At 47.8% G+C, this 26282-nt stretch overlaps 1 protein-coding gene across 1 annotated transcript in view; it reads right to left on the bottom strand.

The window, feature by feature from the left end:
• The window catches only part of GRK1 (G protein-coupled receptor kinase 1), a 107536-nt gene that overhangs the window by 10162 nt on the left and 71092 nt on the right, over positions 1–26282 (bottom strand). The window contains exon 6 of the mRNA XM_044285528.1: positions 23246–23447. Within this exon, the coding sequence (XP_044141463.1) occupies positions 23246–23447 (202 nt within the window). The remainder of the gene's footprint in view (positions 1–23245; positions 23448–26282) is intronic.

The raw sequence follows: 26282 nt of genomic DNA, 5'->3' as shown, positions 1-26282 counted from the left end.
AAGGGCAGGGATCCGGGTTTGTTTAGATGCAGTTGGTTTCTAACAGTTCGTTTAGGCAATCTGGGTTTTAGAAGCAGTTGGTTTCTAGCGATTCATTTAGGCCGTATGGTTCTATGGTTTGTAGTTTGAATATCCAGTACATTTCTTTTCTCCTCAATTTCTGGTAGCGGTTACCATGGGTGGCTGGGATTTCTTCAATGGGTAGTAGGGAGAGGTCTCCTGCATCCTTGTTGTGTGCCTGCAGGAAATGTCGGGATACTCCATGTTTGAGGAAGCCGTTCGTGATGTTCCACCGGTGTTTGTTCATCCTCTCTCTCAGAGTGAGGGTGGTCCGGCCAACGTATTGTAATCCACAGCTGCATTCCAATAAATAAATGATGTATGATGATGAACAGTTTAGGAAGTGCTTTATTTCAAAATTTTCTCCTGTTACATTACTGGAGAATTTGGTGGTCCGATTTGAGATGTTCAGACAACACTTACATCTTTGGTGTCCGCATTTATAACTTCCAAGCATTTTGGGAAAGAGGCTCAAAATGGCTGGGGGATGTTTTTTCTGAATGCGCAAGCGACTAGGGGCGATGAGATTTTTGATTGTTTGGGCTCTTCTGAACGTTATGTGTGGTTCTGGTCGTATATGTTTCGTTAGGAAGGGATCCGCTTGTAGTATCTGCCAGTGCTTCTTCAGTATATTTCTCAGGGTCGTGTGGTTGGTATTGAATGTGGTTATGAAGGATGTCTTGTATTTTTTGGTGGTATCTGGATCACTTGGTTTGGTGATTGGTGGTTTTGTTTCTGATGGTAGGCAGTCATCCTGGGTGTATTTTTGTGCCTGTCGTAGTGCTGCTTTGACCACGCCGCATGGGTATCCTTTGTTGCGGAATCTTTTTTCAATTACCTGGCTTTGTAGTTTGAAGTCTTCATCCTTTGTGCAATTTCGACGGATCCGCTTGAATTGGCTGAATGGTATGTTATTTTTCCATTTTTTGTGGTGTGCGCTCCTATAGTCCAGATAACTGTTTCCATCTACTTTTTTAAAAAAGGTTTTTGTTTCGATGATATTTTCCTTAGTGGATAGGACTAGGTCCAGGTATTCTATAGATGTTTCGGAATAGTTGGCTGTAAAGGTGAGATTGAAGTTATTTTTGTTTAGGTGGGTGGTGAAATTGTTGGCCTCTTCTAGGCTGCCATCCCAGATCAAAAGCAAGTCATCGATATAACGTTTGTAGAAGACTAGCTTGTCTTGCCAAGGGTGTTTGTTGTAGATGAATTGGTTTTCGAAGATTCCCATGTACAGGTTCGCGAAGCTGGGCGCGAATCGCGTCCCCATAGCGGTCCCTCTGGTCTGTTTGTAGATTTTGTTCTCAAAATTGAAGATGTTGTGTTTGAGAATGAAGTCGATGCCATCCAGAATGAATTGTCCCTGTGAGGTTGGCAGGTTCGTGTCTTGTTGTAGGTACTGCCGTATGGCGTCTATCCCTGTATTGTGTGGGATGTTGGAATATAATGAGGCTACGTCATTGTGCTTCGGCCAAATAATCCTCGCGGTCCTGGATCACGATGCCGCCTCCTTTATCAGCATTTCTGATGATGATGCTGTTATTATCCATTAGCTCTTTGAGGGCGATTTTTTCTTTTTTGTTTAGGTTATTTGTTGTATTAAGATCTTTATTAATGGTTCTGAGGTCTTTTGTTACGAGTGCAGAGAAGGTTTCGATGTGGCTCCCCCTATGGTATATCGGGTTGAAGGTGGATTTGGGTTTCAGTCCTGTGGTGATGGCTTTTATGATTTCGTCAGGTTGTGCATTTTCGGTGCTACTTGGTTCGGCGATTTTTGGTTTTGCGGACTGGATTTCGAAGTGCCTAGCTAATGTTAATTTCCGAATATAGGAATTGAGGTCAACGAATAGATCAAATTCATTGAATTTGCCGCTTGGGCAAAATGACAACCCTTTTTGTAGCAGGCTTATTTCCGCTTCATTGGGTTTGTGCGATGAGAGGTTGAAGATCCTTACTGATGTTTCGTTTTGTTCCGTTTGGGACTTAGCTGATTTGGGGTCTGTTTCTGGATTGCCCCAGTTTTCTTTTCTTTCTGTTTTTGTTCTGCCTCTTCCTCCTCGTCGTCCTCTTCTAGGTTTATTTGTCTTTTTATTCCTCTGTTTGGGACTGGTCTGAAGAAATCGGTGATCATGGTTGTCCCTGACGGATGCCGCAAGGCATATGTTGCTTCCGGGGTCAGGGCCCCGGGGAGGGGTAAAAAAGAAGATGAATGTTGGTGGACTGATGCGGTGATATCCTGGTTGCTGGTGTTGTGGACAGTGATTGAGGAGCAGTTCTGTTGGTGGTCCGGGGGTTCCATAGTACCAAGATTGCTGTGGTTATGGATGGTGATAAGGGAATCTTCAAAGAGAGCAGAGTTTTCGGGTGTTGTGGTGGCGTGTTCGGGAGTCCGTGGTGGGAGGTCGGTGGTGGGCATAGGGCTGGGAGTGGGGGGTGAGGTGGGCGGAGGACAAAATGTGGTGGGGGGGAAATGTAGGCGATTGTTGGATAGGTGATGAAGGTCCGGAGGTGGGGTTGGGCCGTGGTCATTGGGAATGAACCATTTTATGGAGGTGGGTTTTTGGCTCGGGTCTGTGAGGCCTTTTGGTGTGTGTTTGTAGGTGTTCGGAGGGGCGGGCTGTAGTGCTGTGGGGTGACTGGTCTGGTAGATCAATGGTGGTGTGGACTGTTTAGTGGATGTGGGGTTTGGAGGTGGTGAGGGTGATGTCTTGGGGGGGGGTTTTGTGGGCGCTGTGGCTGTCTGCCTCTTACCTGGAGCGTCTGGTTTGTGCTGGGAACGCCGCTCTCCATGTGTCTGAGCGCGCGCTTTTTGAGTTCGGGTGGCGGGGGCGGGGTTGTGACGTCAGACGGGGGCGTGGTGGTGACGTCAGGCGGGAAGGCTACTGGTGTTGCTGTGCCGATCAGCTGATGTGCTAAGGGGGCGGGGGAGGGCGGTGTCCATGGTTGTTATGCCGATCAGCTGGTGTGCTGGGGGCGGGGTTGTGGCGTCCTTGAGTGCTGCTCGGCTGGCGCTGGGCAGTGAGGGAATATGTACTGTGATGAGTAGTGGACAGTTTAATGTGTTATGTTGGCAGCACGGGGGGGGGTGGAGAGGGAAAAAGGGGGGGGGGCTGGTGCTGTGTAGTGTTAAGTGTTGATGGGGTGTTTTGATGGGGTGGCTGTGATGGGGTGTTTTGATGTGATGTGATGAAGGGGCTGGTGTGTTGTGGCTGGTTTGATTCATTTGAAATAGGGTGGGGAGTGTACTAGGGTGGCTGGTTTGAGGCATGTATATGACCTAGAGTGGCGCGGTGGTTGGCAGGTGGGCAGAAGGGATGTGGTGGTGGAGAGAAGGGGGGGGGATTATTGGGATGGATGGTGATAAGGTGGGTGGGAACGGAGAGGTGGGAGCGTGAGTGCTGTGGGTGCTGGAGGTGGTGGGCACGTCGGGGGTTTGACATGGTGGGGTAGGATGATTGGAGATGGGGGAGGGGAGTAGATGGGTGTGGAGGGGGGGCAGTGAAGGAAAGGGCAGTGGTGTGTGTGAAACAATATGGAGTGGTGCGTGGCAGAGTGCGTGGTGTGATTTGAAGGGCAGGGATCCGGGTTTGTTTAGATGCAGTTGGTTTCTAACAGTTCGTTTAGGCAATCTGGGTTTTAGAAGCAGTTGGTTTCTAGCGATTCATTTAGGCCGTATGGTTCTATGGTTTGTAGTTTGAATATCCAGTACATTTCTTTTCTCCTCAATTTCTGGTAGCGGTTACCATGGGTGGCTGGGATTTCTTCAATGGGTAGTAGGGAGAGGTCTCCTGCATCCTTGTTGTGTGCCTGCAGGAAATGTCGGGATACTCCATGTTTGAGGAAGCCGTTCGTGATGTTCCACCGGTGTTTGTTCATCCTCTCTCTCAGAGTGAGGGTGGTCCGGCCAACGTATTGTAATCCACAGCTGCATTCCAATAAATAAATGATGTATGATGATGAACAGTTTAGGAAGTGCTTTATTTCAAAATTTTCTCCTGTTACATTACTGGAGAATTTGGTGGTCCGATTTGAGATGTTCAGACAACACTTACATCTTTGGTGTCCGCATTTATAACTTCCAAGCATTTTGGGAAAGAGGCTCAAAATGGCTGGGGGATGTTTTTTCTGAATGCGCAAGCGACTAGGGGCGATGAGATTTTTGATTGTTTGGGCTCTTCTGAACGTTATGTGTGGTTCTGGTCGTATATGTTTCGTTAGGAAGGGATCCGCTTGTAGTATCTGCCAGTGCTTCTTCAGTATATTTCTCAGGGTCGTGTGGTTGGTATTGAATGTGGTTATGAAGGATGTCTTGTATTTTTTGGTGGTATCTGGATCACTTGGTTTGGTGATTGGTGGTTTTGTTTCTGATGGTAGGCAGTCATCCTGGGTGTATTTTTGTGCCTGTCGTAGTGCTGCTTTGACCACGCCGCATGGGTATCCTTTGTTGCGGAATCTTTTTTCAATTACCTGGCTTTGTAGTTTGAAGTCTTCATCCTTTGTGCAATTTCGACGGATCCGCTTGAATTGGCTGAATGGTATGTTATTTTTCCATTTTTTGTGGTGTGCGCTCCTATAGTCCAGATAACTGTTTCCATCTACTTTTTTAAAAAAGGTTTTTGTTTCGATGATATTTTCCTTAGTGGATAGGACTAGGTCCAGGTATTCTATAGATGTTTCGGAATAGTTGGCTGTAAAGGTGAGATTGAAGTTATTTTTGTTTAGGTGGGTGGTGAAATTGTTGGCCTCTTCTAGGCTGCCATCCCAGATCAAAAGCAAGTCATCGATATAACGTTTGTAGAAGACTAGCTTGTCTTGCCAAGGGTGTTTGTTGTAGATGAATTGGTTTTCGAAGATTCCCATGTACAGGTTCGCGAAGCTGGGCGCGAATCGCGTCCCCATAGCGGTCCCTCTGGTCTGTTTGTAGATTTTGTTCTCAAAATTGAAGATGTTGCGTTTGAGAATGAAGTCGATGCCATCCAGAATGAATTGTCCCTGTGAGGTTGGCAGGTTCGTGTCTTGTTGTAGGTACTGCCGTATGGCGTCTATCCCTGTATTGTGTGGGATGTTGGAATATAATGAGGCTACGTCATTGTGCTTCGGCCAAATAATCCTCGCGGTCCTGGATCACGATGCCGCCTCCTTTATCAGCATTTCTGATGATGATGCTGTTATTATCCATTAGCTCTTTGAGGGCGATTTTTTCTTTTTTGTTTAGGTTATTTGTTGTATTAAGATCTTTATTAATGGTTCTGAGGTCTTTTGTTACGAGTGCAGAGAAGGTTTCGATGTGGCTCCCCCTATGGTATATCGGGTTGAAGGTGGATTTGGGTTTCAGTCCTGTGGTGATGGCTTTTATGATTTCGTCAGGTTGTGCATTTTCGGTGCTACTTGGTTCGGCGATTTTTGGTTTTGCGGACTGGATTTCGAAGTGCCTAGCTAATGTTAATTTCCGAATATAGGAATTGAGGTCAACGAATAGATCAAATTCATTGAATTTGCCGCTTGGGCAAAATGACAACCCTTTTTGTAGCAGGCTTATTTCCGCTTCATTGGGTTTGTGCGATGAGAGGTTGAAGATCCTTACTGATGTTTCGTTTTGTTCCGTTTGGGACTTAGCTGATTTGGGGTCTGTTTCTGGATTGCCCCAGTTTTCTTTTCTTTCTGTTTTTGTTCTGCCTCTTCCTCCTCGTCGTCCTCTTCTAGGTTTATTTGTCTTTTTATTCCTCTGTTTGGGACTGGTCTGAAGAAATCGGTGATCATGGTTGTCCCTGACGGATGCCGCAAGGCATATGTTGCTTCCGGGGTCAGGGCCCCGGGGAGGGGTAAAAAAGAAGATGAATGTTGGTGGACTGATGCGGTGATATCCTGGTTGCTGGTGTTGTGGACAGTGATTGAGGAGCAGTTCTGTTGGTGGTCCGGGGGTTCCATAGTACCAAGATTGCTGTGGTTATGGATGGTGATAAGGGAATCTTCAAAGAGAGCAGAGTTTTCGGGTGTTGTGGTGGCGTGTTCGGGAGTCCGTGGTGGGAGGTCGGTGGTGGGCATAGGGCTGGGAGTGGGGGGTGAGGTGGGCGGAGGACAAAATGTGGTGGGGGGGAAATGTAGGCGATTGTTGGATAGGTGATGAAGGTCCGGAGGTGGGGTTGGGCCGTGGTCATTGGGAATGAACCATTTTATGGAGGTGGGTTTTTGGCTCGGGTCTGTGAGGCCTTTTGGTGTGTGTTTGTAGGTGTTCGGAGGGGCGGGCTGTAGTGCTGTGGGGTGACTGGTCTGGTAGATCAATGGTGGTGTGGACTGTTTAGTGGATGTGGGGTTTGGAGGTGGTGAGGGTGATGTCTTGGGGGGGGGTTTTGTGGGCCTCCCTAACTTCATGATTGGGTTTGTTGTGTGTGATGGGAGGTTTGAACCTATGGCTGTTGTGGAACGTGTTCCTTTGATACCGTTTGTTGGTGGGGTGGTGTTTGTAATGTTTACTGGAGGGGTAGGGGGAGTGGTTTCTGGAATGTGTAGCTCTTGGGGATCTGGTGTGTTGTGGATGACCGTCACTGGTCTTGTCTGTGGTGGTTCTCGGCGGTTGCATTGTTGGGGCATGTTGGTTGTGTGTGGTGGGCAGTGGGTGGTTGTCTGATCCATTGAGCCAAAAATGGATATTGTTGGTGCTAAAGTCAGTTCTATCGCGATCAAGTTTTGAGAGTTTGCTATCTAGTGTTTCTTTCTCGTATTGGAGTACTCTTGTGGTGATGGATCGGTCATATTTGGTGAAATCTATGTGGGTTGCATACTGAGTTAGGGTGGCTGCTGATTCTTCAATTTGTGCCTTAAGGATTTCACAGAGTTTTTTTTCTTTTGTCAATAGCATGATGAGCATGCCGCGTGCGCATTTCAATAGGTATTCATCCCATTCTTTAGAAAAAAAGGGGTCGTTTGCGAAACTGCTTCTGAACCTCAGTCTGAGACCTCTCGGGACAAGGTTCTCTTTGAGGTAGATTTCGAGGAGTAACCAGTCTAAATGATGCTGGATTTCCTCTTTTAGTAATTTTTCCAAACCAAAGAATAAGTGGAGAAGGTCTCTACTTTCAATCTTTGGCGTCGTCTTTGTTGGAGTCTCTACGCACTGTGTGTGTTCAGTGGTTGCTCCATTATTTGTCCAGATCGATATCAATTTGGTTCGTTGTTGGATTCTCTTAGAGCAGTAGTCCATGGTGGGCGTTCAAGTTTGTCAAGGTGGGTGAATTCCACGGGGAACCTAGTGGAATTCTGTCCACTACTCATCACAGTACATATTCCCTCACTGCCCAGCGCCAGCCGAGCAGCACTCAAGGACGCCACAACCCCGCCCCCAGCACACCAGCTGATCGGCATAACAACCATGGACACCGCCCTCCCCCGCCCCCTTAGCACATCAGCTGATCGGCACAGCAACACCAGTAGCCTTCCCGCCTGACGTCACCACCACGCCCCCGTCTGACGTCACAACCCCGCCCCCGCCACCCGAACTCAAAAAGCGCGCGCTCAGACACATGGAGAGCGGCGTTCCCAGCACAAACCAGACGCTCCAGGTAAGAGGCAGACAGCCACAGCGCTTGTGATGTCCACATCCCCCATTGCACCCCAAATAACTTGGTCAGCCTATCTAACCACCATGTGGGGCCACATTCCACCAGCGCAGCTCACAATCCCCACCATTATACAGGACATCCTCCCTCCTCCCTCCAGCACCATCAAAATACCACCACACACTGCACCCACCCTTCTCATCACCACCGGCCACCCGCCCCCTTCATTATATTACCCCCACCTTCTTTATTACCCCCACAGCCATATTCCAAACACAACATACTACATCACATTGCACTGCACCATGTTTCCCCCCCCCCCCCAACCTGCCACCTGTCATATTTCCTCGCACCCCCCCCCCCCCCTCCGTTCCTTCACCACACACACAGACATCATCATGCCCCTTTGCCCAGTGTCCGTCTTCTCATTTGTTGTGTTTTTATTCCCACAGCCATCTGGCCTGTCTCTCTGCTGACGACGCCCGATTAAGGTAACCCCCCCCCCCCCCACAACCACATTCAACCTAATACCGTCATAACACACACACATACCGCACTAGGGACACCAGCCTTCACACGCCATATACATTCACTCATCCGATAACCACAGTCCTCCTGAAACATACTTGAGCACACAATCTTTTATGCCAGCAGAAATAATACACACCTGGGCCCAATAGTGACCTCATACGCGGACCACCGAATATTTACTGACTTCCTTCGCTTTTAATCAACTGCTGCTGCTGTCACTGACATTTGCATTTTTATTTCTCTGCAAACTACAGATCTTATTATTGCCTTTATCATCATTATTTTATGTATAAATTAATTTTTTTGTATATAACTATGCACATTTTAATGCCTAAAGGCACGCGCACAAACTCTCTAAATATTCCACTGTTTAATGCATGTCCACACCCATCTAACCAGGTGGGGATACATCTCTTGCCTCCGGCATTTTTTTCTTTTATACCCTTGTTTTAGACTTGATAAAGGAGTTATAAACTCCGAACGCGTTGTCTACTGAACAATAAAAACAGCTATTTCACCAAAGTCCACTGTCTGAGGTCGTCCTTTTGTGCGCCAAACAAATACCCTACTGTGTGCAATCGCACACAAACCAGCAACTTCTTCCTTCACAGTCCCTAGGAGTCCCTGGCAACTCCACCTAAGGGACCGAACGGGTATTGGCAGCACCGACCTTTCCAAAATAACCAACGCCCCCCTATTTCTCCACGTGTACCTACCTTCACGGACGTTGAGCTCCAACCAGCACAACACCAAAAGGTGAGCACACTTCGACCATTACGCAGAACAACACAACCGCTACCCACCACCCTATGAGCGCCTCTCCCCTTTCTTTTCTCTCTCGCCAAACTGCTGTATATTCCTGACTCCGTCAGGACCAAGGCCTCAAATACCTTTGGCCTGGGAGTACGGCGGCTCTAGGTTCCCCGTGGAATTCACCCACCTTGACAAACTTGAACGCCCACCATGGACTACTGCTCTAAGAGAATCCAACAACGAACCAAATTGATATCGATCTGGACAAATAATGGAGCAACCACTGAACACACACAGTGCGTAGAGACTCCAACAAAGACGACGCCAAAGATTGAAAGTAGAGACCTTCTCCACTTATTCTTTGGTTTGGAAAAATTACTAAAAGAGGAAATCCAGCATCATTTAGACTGGTTACTCCTCGAAATCTACCTCAAAGAGAACCTTGTCCCGAGAGGTCTCAGACTGAGGTTCAGAAGCAGTTTCGCAAACGACCCCTTTTTTTCTAAAGAATGGGATGAATACCTATTGAAATGCGCACGCGGCATGCTCATCATGCTATTGACAAAAAGAAAAAAACTCTGTGAAATCCTTAAGGCACAAATTGAAGAATCAGCAGCCACCCTAACTCAGTATGCAACCCACATAGATTTCACCAAATATGACCGATCCATCACCACAAGAGTACTCCAATACGAGAAAGAAACACTAGATAGCAAACTCTCAAAACTTGATCGCGATAGAACTGACTTTAGCACCAACAATATCCATTTTTGGCTCAATGGATCAGACAACCACCCACTGCCCACCACACACAACCAACATGCCCCAACAATGCAACCGCCGAGAACCACCACAGACAAGACCAGTGACGGTCATCCACAACACACCAGATCCCCAAGAGCTACACATTCCAGAAACCACTCCCCCTACCCCTCCAGTAAACATTACAAACACCACCCCACCAACAAACGGTATCAAAGGAACACGTTCCACAACAGCCATAGGTTCAAACCTCCCATCACACACAACAAACCCAATCATGAAGTTAGGGAGGCCCACAAAACCCCCCCCCAAGACATCACCCTCACCACCTCCAAACCCCACATCCACTAAACAGTCCACACCACCATTGATCTACCAGACCAGTCACCCCACAGCACTACAGCCCGCCCCTCCGAACACCTACAAACACACACCAAAAGGCCTCACAGACCCGAGCCAAAAACCCACCTCCATAAAATGGTTCATTCCCAATGACCACGGCCCAACCCCACCTCCGGACCTTCATCACCTATCCAACAATCGCCTACATTTCCCCCCCACCACATTTTGTCCTCCGCCCACCTCACCCCCCACTCCCAGCCCTATACCCACCACCGACCTCCCACCACGGACTCCCGAACACGCCACCACAACACCCGAAAACTCTGCTCTCTTTGAAGATTCCCTTATCACCATCCATAACCACAGCAATCTTGGTACTATGGAACCCCCGGACCACCAACAGAACTGCTCCTCAATCACTGTCCACAACACCAGCAACCAGGATATCACCGCATCAGTCCACCAACATTCATCTTCTTTTTTACCCCTCCCCGGGGCCCTGACCCCGGAAGCAACATATGCCTTGCGGCATCCGTCAGGGACAACCATGATCACCGATTTCTTCAGACCAGTCCCAAACAGAGGAATAAAAAGACAAATAAACCTAGAAGAGGACGACGAGGAGGAAGAGGCAGAACAAAAACAGAAAGAAAAGAAAACTGGGGCAATCCAGAAACAGACCCCAAATCAGCTAAGTCCCAAACGGAACAAAACGAAACATCAGTAAGGATCTTCAACCTCTCATCGCACAAACCCAATGAAGCGGAAATAAGCCTGCTACAAAAAGGGTTGTCATTTTGCCCAAGCGGCAAATTCAATGAATTTGATCTATTCGTTGACCTCAATTCCTATATTCGGAAATTAACATTAGCTAGGCACTTCGAAATCCAGTCCGCAAAACCAAAAATCGCCGAACCAAGTAGCACCGAAAATGCACAACCTGACGAAATCATAAAAGCCATCACCACAGGACTGAAACCCAAATCCACCTTCAACCCGATATACCATAGGGGGAGCCACATCGAAACCTTCTCTGCACTCGTAACAAAAGACCTCAGAACCATTAATAAAGATCTTAATACAACAAATAACCTAAACAAAAAAGAAAAAATCGCCCTCAAAGAGCTAATGGATAATAACAGCATCATCATCAGAAATGCTGATAAAGGAGGCGGCATCGTGATCCAGGACCGCGAGGATTATTTGGCCGAAGCACAATGACGTAGCCTCATTATATTCCAACATCCCACACAATACAGGGATAGACGCCATACGGCAGTACCTACAACAAGACACGAACCTGCCAACCTCACAGGGACAATTCATTCTGGATGGCATCGACTTCATTCTCAAACGCAACATCTTCAATTTTGAGAACAAAATCTACAAACAGACCAGAGGGACCGCTATGGGGACGCGATTCGCGCCCAGCTTCGCGAACCTGTACATGGGAATCTTCGAAAACCAATTCATCTACAACAAACACCCTTGGCAAGACAAGCTAGTCTTCTACAAACGTTATATCGATGACTTGCTTTTGATCTGGGATGGCAGCCTAGAAGAGGCCAACAATTTCACCACCCACCTAAACAAAAATAACTTCAATCTCACCTTTACAGCCAACTATTCCGAAACATCTATAGAATACCTGGACCTAGTCCTATCCACTAAGGAAAATATCATCGAAACAAAAACCTTTTTTTAAAAAAGTAGATGGAAACAGTTATCTGGACTATAGGAGCGCACACCACAAAAAATGGAAAAATAACATACCATTCAGCCAATTCAAGCGGATCCGTCGAAATTGCACAAAGGATGAAGACTTCAAACTACAAAGCCAGGTAATTGAAAAAAGATTCCGCAACAAAGGATACCCATGCGGCGTGGTCAAAGCAGCACTACGACAGGCACAAAAATACACCCAGGATGACTGCCTACCATCAGAAACAAAACCACCAATCACCAAACCAAGTGATCCAGATACCACCAAAAAATACAAGACATCCTTCATAACCACATTCAATACCAACCACACGACCCTGAGAAATATACTGAAGAAGCACTAGCAGATACTACAAGCGGATCCCTTCCTAACGAAACATATACGACCAGAACCACACATAACGTTCAGAAGAGCCCAAACAATCAAAAATCTCATCGCCCCTAGTCGCTTGCGCATTCAGAAAAAACATCCCCCAGCCATTTTGAGCCTCTTTCCCAAAATGCTTGGAAGTTATAAATGCGGACACCAAAGATGTAAGTGTTGTCTGAACATCTCAAATCGGACCACCAAATTCTCCAGTAATGTAACAGGAGAAAATTTTGAAATAAAGCACTTCCTAAACTGTTCATCATCATACATCATTTATTTATTGGAATGCAGCTGTGGATTACAATACGTTGGCCGGACCACCCTCACTCTGAGAGAGAGGATGAACAAACACCGGTGGAACATCACGAACGGCTTCCTCAAACATGGAGTATCCCGACATTTCCTGCAGGCACACAACAAGGATGCAGGAGACCTCTCCCTACTACCCATTGAAGAAATCCCAGCCACCCATGGTAACCGCTACCAGAAATTGAGGAGAAAAGAAATGTACTGGATATTCAAACTACAAACCATAGAACCATACGGCCTAAATGAATCGCTAGAAACCAACTGCTTCTAAAACCCAGATTGCCTAAACGAACTGTTAGAAACCAACTGCATCTAAACAAACCCGGATCCCTGCCCTTCAAATCACACCACGCACTCTGCCACGCACCACTCCATATTGTTTCACACACACCACTGCCCTTTCCTTCACTGCCCCCCCTCCACACCCATCTACTCCCCTCCCCCATCTCCAATCATCCTACCCCACCATGTCAAACCCCCGACGTGCCCACCACCTCCAGCACCCACAGCACTCACGCTCCCACCTCTCCGTTCCCACCCACCTTATCACCATCCATCCCAATAATCCCCCCCCCTTCTCTCCACCACCACATCCCTTCTGCCCACCTGCCAACCACCGCGCCACTCTAGGTCATATACATGCCTCAAACCAGCCACCCTAGTACACTCCCCACCCTATTTCAAATGAATCAAACCAGCCACAACACACCAGCCCCTTCATCACATCACATCAAAACACCCCATCACAGCCACCCCATCAAAACACCCCATCAACACTTAACACTACACAGCACCAGCCCCCCCCCCTTTTTCCCTCTCCACCCCCCCCCCCCCGTGCTGCCAACATAACACATTAAACTGTCCACTACTCATCACAGTACATATTCCCTCACTGCCCAGCGCCAGCCGAGCAGCACTCAAGGACGCCACAACCCCGCCCCCAGCACACCAGCTGATCGGCATAACAACCATGGACACCGCCCTCCCCCGCCCCCTTAGCACATCAGCTGATCGGCACAGCAACACCAGTAGCCTTCCCGCCTGACGTCACCACCACGCCCCCGTCTGACGTCACAACCCCGCCCCCGCCACCCGAACTCAAAAAGCGCGCGCTCAGACACATGGAGAGCGGCGTTCCCAGCACAAACCAGACGCTCCAGGTAAGAGGCAGACAGCCACAGCGCTTGTGATGTCCACATCCCCCATTGCACCCCAAATAACTTGGTCAGCCTATCTAACCACCATGTGGGGCCACATTCCACCAGCGCAGCTCACAATCCCCACCATTATACAGGACATCCTTCCTCCTCCCTCCAGCACCATCAAAATACCACCACACACTGCACCCACCCTTCTCATCACCACCGGCCACCCGCCCCCTTCATTATATTACCCCCACCTTCTTTATTACCCCCACAGCCATATTCCAAACACAACATACTACATCACATTGCACTGCACCATGTTTCCCCCCCCCCCAACCTGCCACCTGTCATATTTCCTCGCACCCCCCCCCCCCCTACGTTCCTTCACCACACACACAGACATCATCATGCCCCTTTGCCCAGTGTCCGTCTTCTCATTTGTTGTGTTTTTATTCCCACAGCCATCTGGCCTGTCTCTCTGCTGACGACGCCCGATTAAGGTAACCCCCCCCCCCCCCACAACCACATTCAACCTAATACCGTCATAACACACACACATACCGCACTAGGGACACCAGCCTTCACACGCCATATACATTCACTCATCCGATAACCACAGTCCTCCTGAAACATACTTGAGCACACAATCTTTTATGCCAGCAGAAATAATACACACCTGGGCCCAATAGTGACCTCATACGCGGACCACCGAATATTTACTGACTTCCTTCGCTTTTAATCAACTGCTGCTGCTGTCACTGACATTTGCATTTTTATTTCTCTGCAAACTACAGATCTTATTATTGCCTTTATCATCATTATTTTATGTATAAATTAATTTTTTTGTATATAACTATGCACATTTTAATGCCTAAAGGCACGCGCACAAACTCTCTAAATATTCCACTGTTTAATGCATGTCCACACCCATCTAACCAGGTGGGGATACATCTCTTGCCTCCGGCATTTTTTTCTTTTATACCCTTGTTTTAGACTTGATAAAGGAGTTATAAACTCCGAAACGCGTTGTCTACTGAACAATAAAAACAGCTATTTCACCAAAGTCCACTGTCTGAGGTCGTCCTTTTGTGCGCCAAACAAATACCCTACTGTGTGCAATCGCACACAAACCAGCAACTTGCAGCCTATCAGAGGACGGCTCTGGCGGCGCGATGACGTCATCATCGCGCCGCCTGAGCCGGGCAGCACACAGCAGGGACACGGGCCGGAAGAGGCCTGCATCGCATCGCTGCTGATGGAGGTAAGTATCAGTGTATTTTTTTTGTTGTTTTTTTTTGGAGGGGGGGAGCTGGCACTATGGGGGCACTAAAGGGGAGAACGGCACTATGGGGGCACTAAAGGGGAGAACGGCACTATGGGGGTCAGTAAAGGGGAGAACGGCACTATGGGGGTCAGTAAAGGGGAGAACGGCACCATGGGGGCATTATTTTGGGGGCACCATGGGGGAGAGGAGCACTATGGGGGGGCTCTAAAGGGGCTTTTTATTTTATTTTATTGTTACACATTATGGCGGGCACTATAGGGGAGAACGGCACTAGGGGGCATCTGGTGGCACTATAGGGGCATTATTTGGGGGCACTATGGGGAAGTGGGGGTTCTAAAGGGGCCTTTTTTTCTTATTGGCACATGGGGGCATTATGGCATCTGGTGGCACTAAGGGGCCATTTTTTACTGGCACATTATGGGAGGCACTATAGGGGAGGGCGGCACTATGGAGGAGTAGAGCACTATTGGGGCATATGGTGGCACTTTGAAGCGGCATTTTTTACTGGCACATTATGGGGTGGCACTATGGGGGCATCTGGGGGGTCTAAAGGGGCTTTTTTTTTTTATTGACACATTATGGGGGCACTATAGGGGAGAATGGCACTATGGGGCATCTGGTGGCACTATAGGGGCATTATTTGGGGGCACTAAGGGGAAGTGGGGGCTCTAAAGGGGCCTTTATTCTTATTGGCACATTATGGGGGCATTATGGCATCTGGTGGCACTAAAGGGGCATTTTTTTACTGGCACATTATGGTAGGCACTATGCGGGAGAGGAGCACTATTGGGGCATATGGTGGCACTTAGAAGGGGCATTTTTTACTGGCATATTATGGGGGACACTATGGGGAAGGGGGAGAGGAGCACTATGAGGGCATTTACTGGGGCACTATATAGGGGTATTTTATACTGGCATACATTATGGGGACATTAGCTCAACAGCGGGCACTAAGAGAGAATTATTAGTACTAGGAGGTATTATGCGGAGCTTTGCTAATACTGGGGGGCTATGAGGAACATGATTTCTAGTATGGGCACTATAGGGGCATTATTACTACTAAATGTGCTCCTGCAGAGAATTATTTCTATTTTGGGGAGCCCTGTTACTTTGGGGGGCACCCTGCCACGTTATCAGCTTAGCACAATAATTTTTTGGGGACATTATCTTTATACTATTAGTGTCTGGGCGCAGTTATTTTTTAGAGCACTGTGTGCCAATAATTGTTGAAGGGGGCACTATCTGTGTGGTAGTAGTATTTCCAGGGGGACTGTTTCTGCAGTTTAGTATTGGGGGCACAGTATTGGGGGTGGCAGGAAAGGGTGTTCAGAAGATGTGAAGATGATGGAAATGTGGGAAACTAATGTCTGTTTGTTAATCTCTGCAGAGACGGGAGATGGCTGAAAAATCATCATGGCGGTCTGGTCTGAATGGAGAAGATGAGGAAAGAGAACGTCCTCAACAAAGGTGACATCACTGGATGTAAGAGGTATGGGGCGCTATGTAGGAGAGGAGATGCTCCGGCTCCTCCCCCTGCCATTTGCAGAAGGAGGATTCAGAGCTGGGTGAGGACAGCCAAAGGGGGCAGCAGGCAGATGGTGGTTCGAACCACAGGCCTTGAGCAGGATCTGAGGAGGGAGGAGAGCGGAGGAGCGTCCTGTCTGTAGCCGGCTGTTTATTGTATGATGTGAAGCAGGCAGTGCAGCCAGGACGGGCCTCCCCTCTCCGTATGATGTGTAGAGACAGGCCTCAACTATAGAATGTCAGCTGTACAGTGTTTGTTGGGAGTGGCCTATTATATGTAGGAGGGGCTTTTAATAATGGGCGGGGCCGCATTGTTGTTTTCATACAGAGCTTTTAGAATCGCCAAGTAAAAGAATCAGCGCAACACACTACACCCCCCTCCCTGCAGTTTTAAATATAAAGGGGGCTTTGAAAAATTTAATTAGCACAGCGCACTACACATGCCACATTTTTTTGCCTTTCGGACGCCCCCTAGACAAAATTCCTGGGTGCTCCCCTGATCTTTAGTATAGGTCATCAATATCAGATCGGCTGGCATCCTTCTCCCGGGACACCTGTCGATCAACTGTTGGAAGGCCAGTGATGTCACTGTATATCAGTCACATGGCCTAGTTGCAGTTCAGTCCCATTCAAGTGAAAGGAGATGAGCTGCATTACAAAGCATCGCTGCTGTCTAATGTAAGGTGCTGTGCTTGGTAAACTACAAAGAGACAGCAATGCTCACCGGAGCTCTGCTGAGCACCGTGGCCTCTTCAAACAGCTGCTCAGCAGGGGTGTCAGGAGTCGGATCCCCACTAATCTGATACTGATGACCTATCCTGAGGATAGACCATCCATATCAAATTCCCAGGTAAACCTTTTGAAAAAAAAAAAAAGCAGGTTGGAAAGACAAACAAATATAGCCTTTAAAGTGTAACTCTCCTTTAAAAACACTTTCTACATGCCACAGTGACCACATGCCTCTTACATCCAGGGACATCTCCTGTCATGTAGACCTTCTCTTTCCTCTTCTCCTCCGTTTGACCCAGACCGCCATGACAAATTCTTTCAGCTGCATCTCGTCTCTACTGAGTTTGTAACACAGACACGTTAGATTTCTCAATTTTTCCATCAACCTACCCATCCTAGTGTCCCCACAGTATCATCCTGCTGCCACTCCTGATACGGTGCCTCTAGTGCTACCCATTGTCCGAGGTACTATCCTGCTGAAAAAATAGTGACCCTAATAGACATAATTGGGGTCATTTATCAAACTGGTGTAACGTAGAACTGGATTTCCAAAAGAGCTGTCAAAAATGAAAGGAGAGATCTGATTAGTTGCTATGGGCAACTAAACCAATTCTACTTTACACCAGTTTGATAAATTACTCCAAATGTCCCTATAGTGTCCACAGCAGCTATAATGTCCCCTAGAGTGTCCCTAGTAATCATAACACCCTATACAGTGCCTCCCCAATAGCAAGGCCCCCCAAGCTGCCCCCATATAGTAATCCCTCATAGTAATTTGTCCCCACACACAGTAATTTGCCCCACACAGTAGTTTACCCCACACTGCCCCCACACAGTAGTTTACCCCACACTGCCCCCACACAGTAGTTTGCCCCACACTGCCCCCACACAGTAGTTTGCCCCACACTGCCCCCACACAGTAGTTTGCCCCACACTGCCCCCACACAGTAGTTTGCCCCACACTGCCCCCACACAGTAGTTTGCCCCACACTGCCCCCACACAGTAGTTTGCCCCACACTGCCCCCACACAGTAGTTTGCCCCACACTGCCCCCACACAGTAGTTTGCCCCACACTGCCCCCACACAGTAGTTTGCCCCACACTGCCCCCACACAGTAGTTTGCCCCACACTGCCCCCACACAGTAGTTTACCTCTAATTGCCCCATATAGTAATTTGCCCCCACATGGTAATCCCCCCCATAATAATTTGCCCCCACACAGTAATCCCTCCCATAATAATTTGCCCCCACACAGTAATCCCACCATAATATTTTCCCCCCACATAGTAATTTGCCCCCATACTGCAATTTCCCCCCGATGTACTGTCTCTTCGCATGTCCTCCTGTGTGCCCCCCATGTCCCCAAAATTTGTCACATAAAAAATAAATTAAAAACTAAAAGCTAAATACTCACCTATGTGCCAGGCGCATGATGGCAGGCATGCGCCTGTGCCGGGATTTCACTACCGCATAGACCTCAGGCCTACTAGGCCTGAAGCCTATGGCGGTGATCGGCTGCGGGGCAGGGAACTATGTGCTCCTGTGCCCCACCGCAGTATGTGGGTGTTTGGGTCAGGCGTTGGGCCCCCAGCGGTGCTGGGCCTGGGGCTGCCAACCTGAACATCATCCGCCGGCCCTGCTTACGCCATAGATAGAGGAAGATCTGTCAGTGGGATGGCGCTTCTCTTCATTTCGAGTTGGAAGTTCACTGATATCTCAATGAAACGTTAGATCGGTCGCTCCCAGGAATAAATGATTCACCAATGTGGCTCTGACCTCCACGATCCTCAGATCTTCTGTGGGGCTATATAACGATCTCAGAGTATCTGCCCCCCTGCCCAGCCACAGGATCTTAATGACCTGAGATGACACATCTCTAAAAAAGTGGAGTCCATATACGAGGATATACTGGCACGTGCATGGACAGAATCGGACTACTGCCTAGATAGCCACCATGTCACCAATGGAGATCACCCAAACATTTGTAATGTATAGATAAAACTTGGATAGTGAGTCTTTTCATGTTAAGTTTCTGCTTTGTTCTCTCAGTTATGAATACTGGGGCTATAATTTTGCACCCTTCTTTTTAAATCACCCTGTATAATAATTCATTCTATAAACTTGGTATAATATGAGCCTAGAGAGGTGGCAAGAGAGTCCTAGTAGTGGTATGTCCAAGGTACTAGCCTGGCCTTCACAGTTACTCCTTAATTTAACTTGAAAGTCGGGGATCCTATACTTTTTGTATTAATAGGTCAGTCCAGGGGCGTAACTACCATAGCGGCAGACCATGCGACTGCTATGAGGCCCAGGGCAAGAGGGGGCCCAGTCTTAGTTTGGATTATCTCCTCTTCTACTGGAGGTGAAAACTTGGTCAGGCCTCAACCCTAAGGCAGTGGAAAAATGGCCCAGGGGTCATTGAAAAGGGTTTAGGAAAAAAAAAACTTCTGTCCTGTGTGGGGGGACTGGTTTGATCCTTGCTATGGGGCCCTTACATCTGTATTTATGCCACTGGGTCAATCTGATCATGATAAATAGTGCAAATATGTACGTTTTTTATGCTGTCTGGTGCGGATTTAATGTGGATTTTCTGTATACAAACCCACAGCATGTGCAGATAGCCTTATAGTCATATACACTGCCTGTCCCCCAAAAAGATTGCCACCAAAAAAAAGCCTTTAGCTTTGATTACGGCACGCATTCGCTGTGGCATTGTTTCGATAAGCTTTTGCAATGTCACAAGATTTATTTCCATCCAGTGTTGCATTAATTTTTCACCAAGATCTTGCATTGATGATGGTAGAGTCTGACTGCTGCTCAAAGTCTTCTCCAGTACATCCCAAAGATTCTCAATGGGGTTAAGGTCTGGACTCTGTGGTGGCCAATCCAGGTGTGAAAATGATTTCTCATGCTCCCTGAACCACTCTTTCACAATTTGACCCCGATGAATTCTGGCATTGTCATCTTGGAATATGCCATATAACCTGGTCCTTCAGTATGTTCAGGTAGTCAGCTGACCTCATTCTTGGAGCCCATACTGTTGCTGAACCTAGAACTGACCAACTGCAGCAACCCCAGATCATAGCACTGCCCCCAGAGGCTGGTACAGTAGGCACTAGGCATGATGGGTGCATCACTTCATCTGCCTCTCTTCTTACCCTGATGAGCCCATCACTCTGGAACAGGGTACATCTGGACTCATCAGACTACATGACCTTCTTTCATTGCTCCAGAGTCCAATCTTTATGCTCCCTAGCAAATTGAAGCCTTTTTTTCTGGTTTGCCTCACTGGCTACACAGCTGTTCATTCCTAATCCCTTGAGTTCCCTTTGCATTGTGCATATAGAAATGCTCTTACTTTCACTATTAAATATAGACTGAGTTCTACTGTTGTTTTTCTTCTATTTGATTTCACCAAACGTTAAAATGATCGCCGATCATGATCATTCAGAATTTCTTCCCCTCCACATTTCTTCCCCGAATACGATGGGTCCCCACTATCCTTCCTGTTTTAAATAATGCGTTGGACAGTTCTTAATTTTAGTAGTTTCTGCAATCTCGTTAGATGTTTTCTCTGCTTGATGCATGCCAATGATTTGCCCCTTCTCAAACAGACTGGTGAAGTATGTTTCCTGCTGTGCAGAGCACAGACAGCAGCCGCTGGGTTTGGCTGTTCAAACAATAGTCCAGAAACACACTTGGAAGTCCAGCTCTAATCATAAGCAGGGGAACTTTATTTCAGCGGTTTAAAAACTTTCTGTTACAGGAAATGAAGTATTGTTACGATTTTCAGACCACCTCTATTCTGGGTCCTTCATCATGACAGGACAGTTCTTAGCCCAATTTTTGTAGTTTCTGCAATCTCCTTAGATGTTTTCTCTGCTTGATGCATGCCAATGATTTGACCCTTCTCAGGCCTCTTTCACACTTGCGTTGTCCGGATCCGGCGTGTACTCCACTTGCCGGAATTACACGCCGGATCCGGAAAAACGCAAGTGTACTGAAAGCATTTGAAGACGGATCCGTCTTCAAAATGCTTTCAGTGTTACTATGGCACCCAGGACGCTATTAAAGTCCTGGTTGCCATAGTAGTGCGGGGGAGCGGTATACTTACCATCCGTGCGGCTCCCGGGGCGCTCCAGAATGACGTCAGAGCGCCCCAGGCGCATGGATGATGTGTACATGCGATCACGTGATCCATGCGCTTGGGGCGCCCTGACGTCACTCTGGAGCGCCCCGGGAGCCGCACGGACGGTAAGTATGCTGCTCCCCCGCTCCCCACTACACTTTACCATGGCTGCCAGGACTTTAGCGTCCCGGCAGCCATGGTAACCATTGAGAAAAAGCTAAACGTCGCATCCAGCAATGCGCCGAAACGACGTTTAGCTTAAGGCCGGATCCGGATCAATGCCTTTCAATGGGCATTCATTCCGGATCCGGCCTTGCGGCAAGTGTTCCGGATTTTTGGCCGGAGCAAAAAGCGCAGCATGCTGCGCTATTTGCTGCGGCCAAAAAACGTTCCGTTCCGGAACTGAAGACATCCTGATGCATTTCTCTCCATTCAGAATGCATTAGGAAAATCCTGATCAGTATTCTTCCGGCATAGAGCCCCGACGACGGAACTCTATGCCGGAAGACTATAACGCAGGTGTGAAAGAGCCCTCAAACAGACTTAGGGCTCTTTCACACTTGCGTTCTTTTCTTCCGGCATAGAGTTCCGTCGTCGGGGCTCTATGCCGGAAGAATCCTGATCAGTTTTATCCTAATGCATTCTGAATGGAGAGAAATGCATCAGGATGTCTTCAGTTCAGGACCGGAACGTTTTTTGGCCGGAGAAAATACCGCAGCATGTTGCGCTTTTTGCTCCGGCCAAAAATCCTGAACACTTGCCGCAAGGCCGGATCCGGAATTAATGCCCATTGAAAGGCATTAATCCGGTTCCGGCCTTAAGCTAAACGTCGTTTCGGCGCATTGCCGGATCCGACGTTTAGAGTTTTCTGAATGGTTACCATGGCTGCCGGGACGCTAAAGTCCTGGCAGCCATGGTAAAGTGTAGTGGGGAGCAGGGGAGCAGTATACTTACCGTCCGTGCAGCTCCCGGGGCGCTTCAGAGTGATGTCAGGGCACCCCACGCGCATTGATGACGTGATCGCATGGCACGTCATCCATGCGCATGGGGCGCTCTGACGTCATTCTGGAGCGCCCCGGGAGCCGCACGGACGGTAAGTATACTGCTCCCCCGCTCCCCACTACTACTATGGCAACCAGGACTGCCATAGTAACACTGAACGCATTTTGAAGATGGATCCTTCTTCAAATGCTTTCAGTTCACTTGCGTTTTTCCGGATCCGGCGTGTAATTCCGACAAATGGAGTACACGCCGGATCCGGACAACGCAAGTGTGAAAGAGCCCTAACATCTTTTCCACGACCACGAGATGTGTCTTTCGATATGGTTGTTTAAGAAATGAAAAGCAACTCATTGCACCAGTTGGGGTTAAATAACTTATTGCCAGCTGAAAGATAATCGCCCATGCAGTAATTATCCAATAGGAGGCTCATAACTATTTGCTTAGTTAAATCCAGGTGGCGACTTTTTTTTTTTGGACAGGCAGTGTATATGACTATAAGGGCTCATGCACAGAAACTTATTTTCTTTCCATGTCCTATTATTGTCCACATTACGGACAAGGATAGCAAGTATTTTGCAGACCGCAAAATACATATGGTCGTGTGCATGAGGCCTAAGGCTACATTCACACGAACGTATTTTGTTTCCGTGTCTGTTCCGTTTTTGTTTTTTTTTGTGGATAGGATGTGCTATCCACATCCGTATTTCTGTTCCGCAGCCCCGCACAAAAGATAGAACATGTCCTATTCTTGTCCGTTTTGCTGACAAGGTTAGGCATTGTTACAATGGATCCGCACAAAAAAAAAAAACAGATGCCATACGGTCGTGTGAATGTAGCCTAAGGCTGTAAAATAATTTCACTAATCTCTAATAAAGACTTGTGACTCATTAGAGGAATATCTGCAACTCTGTGCACTTGAGTGTTCTCAGGAGACCGTATAACTTTAAAACAATGGCAGTAATAACAATTTAGCAGTCAGGTTCACAATATGCTTCATTAATTCATATATGAACATATTAGACATACCAGCTTCAAGTTTTCTCCAGTTTATATCTTTGAAGAAAGGAACTACTCGCAGATCATTACAATTCCCATTTCTAAACCCTATACGTTTCTTATGGTCTTTTTCCAGTAAGGCTTCACAGAAGGATTTGCAATCCTTACTGAACTTCTCTGTGTATGTTACTGGATCATTGAGGATCCTATTCTTTAAATCCTTATTCTCTACCTAAAACATAAAAGCACGCAAGAAAAAGTGTTATTCACATTATAAGATTATCACACAATTTATTCAACATGTGAAACCATGAATTGCTGCACAATTCTTACCCTTGAGAAAACAAAATGCCATGTAGGATATCATAGATTGTACAGTCAGGTCCAAAAATATTGGGACATCAACACAATTCTAACATTTTTGGCTCTATACACCACCACAATGGATTTGAAATAAAACTAACAAGATATGCTTTAACTGCAGACTGTCAGCTTTAGGCCTCATGCACACGACCGTTGTGTGCATCCGTGGCCGTTGTGCCGTTTTCCGTTTTTTTTCACGGACCCATTGACTTTCAATGGGTCCGTGGAAAAATCGGAAAATGCACCGTTTGGCAGCCGCATCCGTGAGCCGTGTTTCCTGGCCGTGAAAAAAATATGACCTGTCCTATTTTTTTCACGGCCAACGGTTCACGGACCCATTCAAGTCAATGGGTCCGTGAAAGAACACGGATGCACACAAGATTGGCATCCGTGTCCGTGATCCGTGGCCGTAGGTTAGTTTCATACAGACGGATCCGAAGATCCGTCTGCATAAAAGCTTTTTCAGAGCTGAGTTTTCACTTCGTGAAAACTCAGATCCGACAGTATATTCTAACACAGAGGCGTTCCCATGGTGATGGGACGCTTCTAGTTAGAATACACTACAAACTGTGTACAAGACTGCCCCCTGCTGCCTGGCAGCACCCGATCTCTTACAGGGGGATATGATAGTACAATTAACCCCATCATATCCCCCTGTAAGAGATCAGGGCTGCCAGGCAGCAGGGGGCAGACCCCCCCCCCCCCTCCCCAGTTTGAATATCATTGTGCGGCCCCCCCCTCCCCTGTTGTTAACTGTTGGTGGCACAGTGTGCGCACCCCCCTCCCTCCCTCCCTCTATTGTTTTAATACATTGGGGCCAGTGTGCGCGCGCCCCCCAACCCCCCCTCCCTCCCTCTATTGTTTTAATACATTGGGGCCAGTGTGCGCGCGCCCCCCCAACCCCCCCTCCCTCCCTCTATTGTTTTAATACATTGGGGCCAGTGTGCGCACCCCCCCCAACCCCCCCCCCCCCCTCCCTCCCTCTATTGTAATCATCATCGGTGGCAGCGGAGTAGAAGATTTTCATACTTACCTGGCTGCTGGCTGCTGCGATGTCTGCGTCCGGCCGGGAGCTCCTCCTACTGGTAAGTGACAGGTCTGTGCGGCGCATTGCTGTCACTTACCAGTAGGAGGAGCTCCCGGCCGGACGCAGACATCGCAGCAGCCAGCAGCCAGGTAAGTATGAAAATCTTCTACTCCGCTGCCACCGATGATGATTACAATGGGGGGAGGGAGGGGGGTGGGGGGGTGCGCACACTGGCCCCAATGTATTAAAACAATAGAGGGAGGGAGGGGGGTTGGGGGGGCGCGCGCACACTGGCCCCAATGTATTAAAACAAGAGAGGGAGGGAGGGGGGGGTTGGGGGGCGCGCGCACACTGGCCCCAATGTATTAAAACAATAGAGGGAGGGAGGGAGGGGGGTGCGCACACTGGCCACCAACGAGTTAACAACAGGGGAGGGGGGGCCCACTGGCCACCAATGAGTTAAAAACTCCAATCCGATGGTATAACAGAACTCCAGACTTTACATTGAAAGTCAATGGGGACGGATCCGTTTGAAATGGCACCATATTGTGTCAACATCAAACGGATCCGTCCCCATTGACTTGCATTGTAATTCAGGACGGATCCGTTTGGCTCCGCACGGCCAGGCGGACACCAAAATGACTTTTTTTTCATGTCCGTGGATCCTCCAAAAATCAAGGAAGACCCACGGACGGAAAAACGGTCACGGATCACGGACCAACGGAACCCCGTTTTGCGGACCGTGAAAAAAAACGTCCGTGTGCATGAGGCCTTACTTTGAGGGTATTTACATCCAAATCAGGTGAGCAGTGTAGGAATTACAACAGTTTGCATATGTGCCTCCCACTTGTTAGGTGACCAAAAGTAATGGGACAATTGGCTTCTCAGCTGTTCCATGGCCAGGTGTGTGGTATTCCCTCTATCCCAATTACAATGAGCAGATAAAAGGTCCAGAGTTCATTTCATGTGTGCTATTTGCATTTGTAATCTGTTGCTGTCAACTCTCAAGATGAGATCCAAAGAGCTGTCACTATCAGTGAAGCAAGCCATCATTAGGCTGAAAAAACAAAACAAACCCATCAGAGAGATAGCAAAAACATTAGGCGTTGCCAAAACAGCTGTTTGGAACATCCTTAAAAAGAAGGGACACAACGGTGAGCTCAGCAACACCAAAAGACCCGGAAAACCAAGGAAAACAACTGTGGTGGATGACCGAATAATTATTTCCCTGGTAAAGAAAACACCCTTCTCAACAGTTGGCCAGATCAAGAACACTCTACAGGAGGTAGGTGTATGTGTGTCAAAGTCAACAATCAAGAGATTGGAGTTTGCCAAACGACATCTAAAAAAGCCTTCACAGTTCTGGAACAACATCCTATGGACAGATGAGACCAAGATCAACTTGTACCAGAGTGATGGGAAGAGAAGAGTATGGAGAAGGAAAGGAACTGCTCATGATCCTAAGCATACCACCTCAACAGTGAAGCATGGTGGTGGTAGTGTCATGGCGTGGGCATGTATGGCTGCCAATGGAACTGGTTCTCTTGTATTTATTGATGATGTGACTGCTGACAAAAGCAGCAGGATGAATTCTGAAGTGTTTCGGGCAATATTATCTGCTCATATTCAGCCAAATGCTTCAGAACTTATTATACGGCGCTTCACAGTGCAGATGAA

Source organism: Bufo gargarizans, chromosome 3, assembly GCF_014858855.1.
Source record: "Bufo gargarizans isolate SCDJY-AF-19 chromosome 3, ASM1485885v1, whole genome shotgun sequence".
NCBI lineage: Eukaryota > Metazoa > Chordata > Amphibia > Anura > Bufonidae > Bufo > Bufo gargarizans.
The sequence above is the reverse complement of the archived record's forward strand: the minus strand, read 5'-3'. Positions and strand labels throughout refer to the sequence as shown.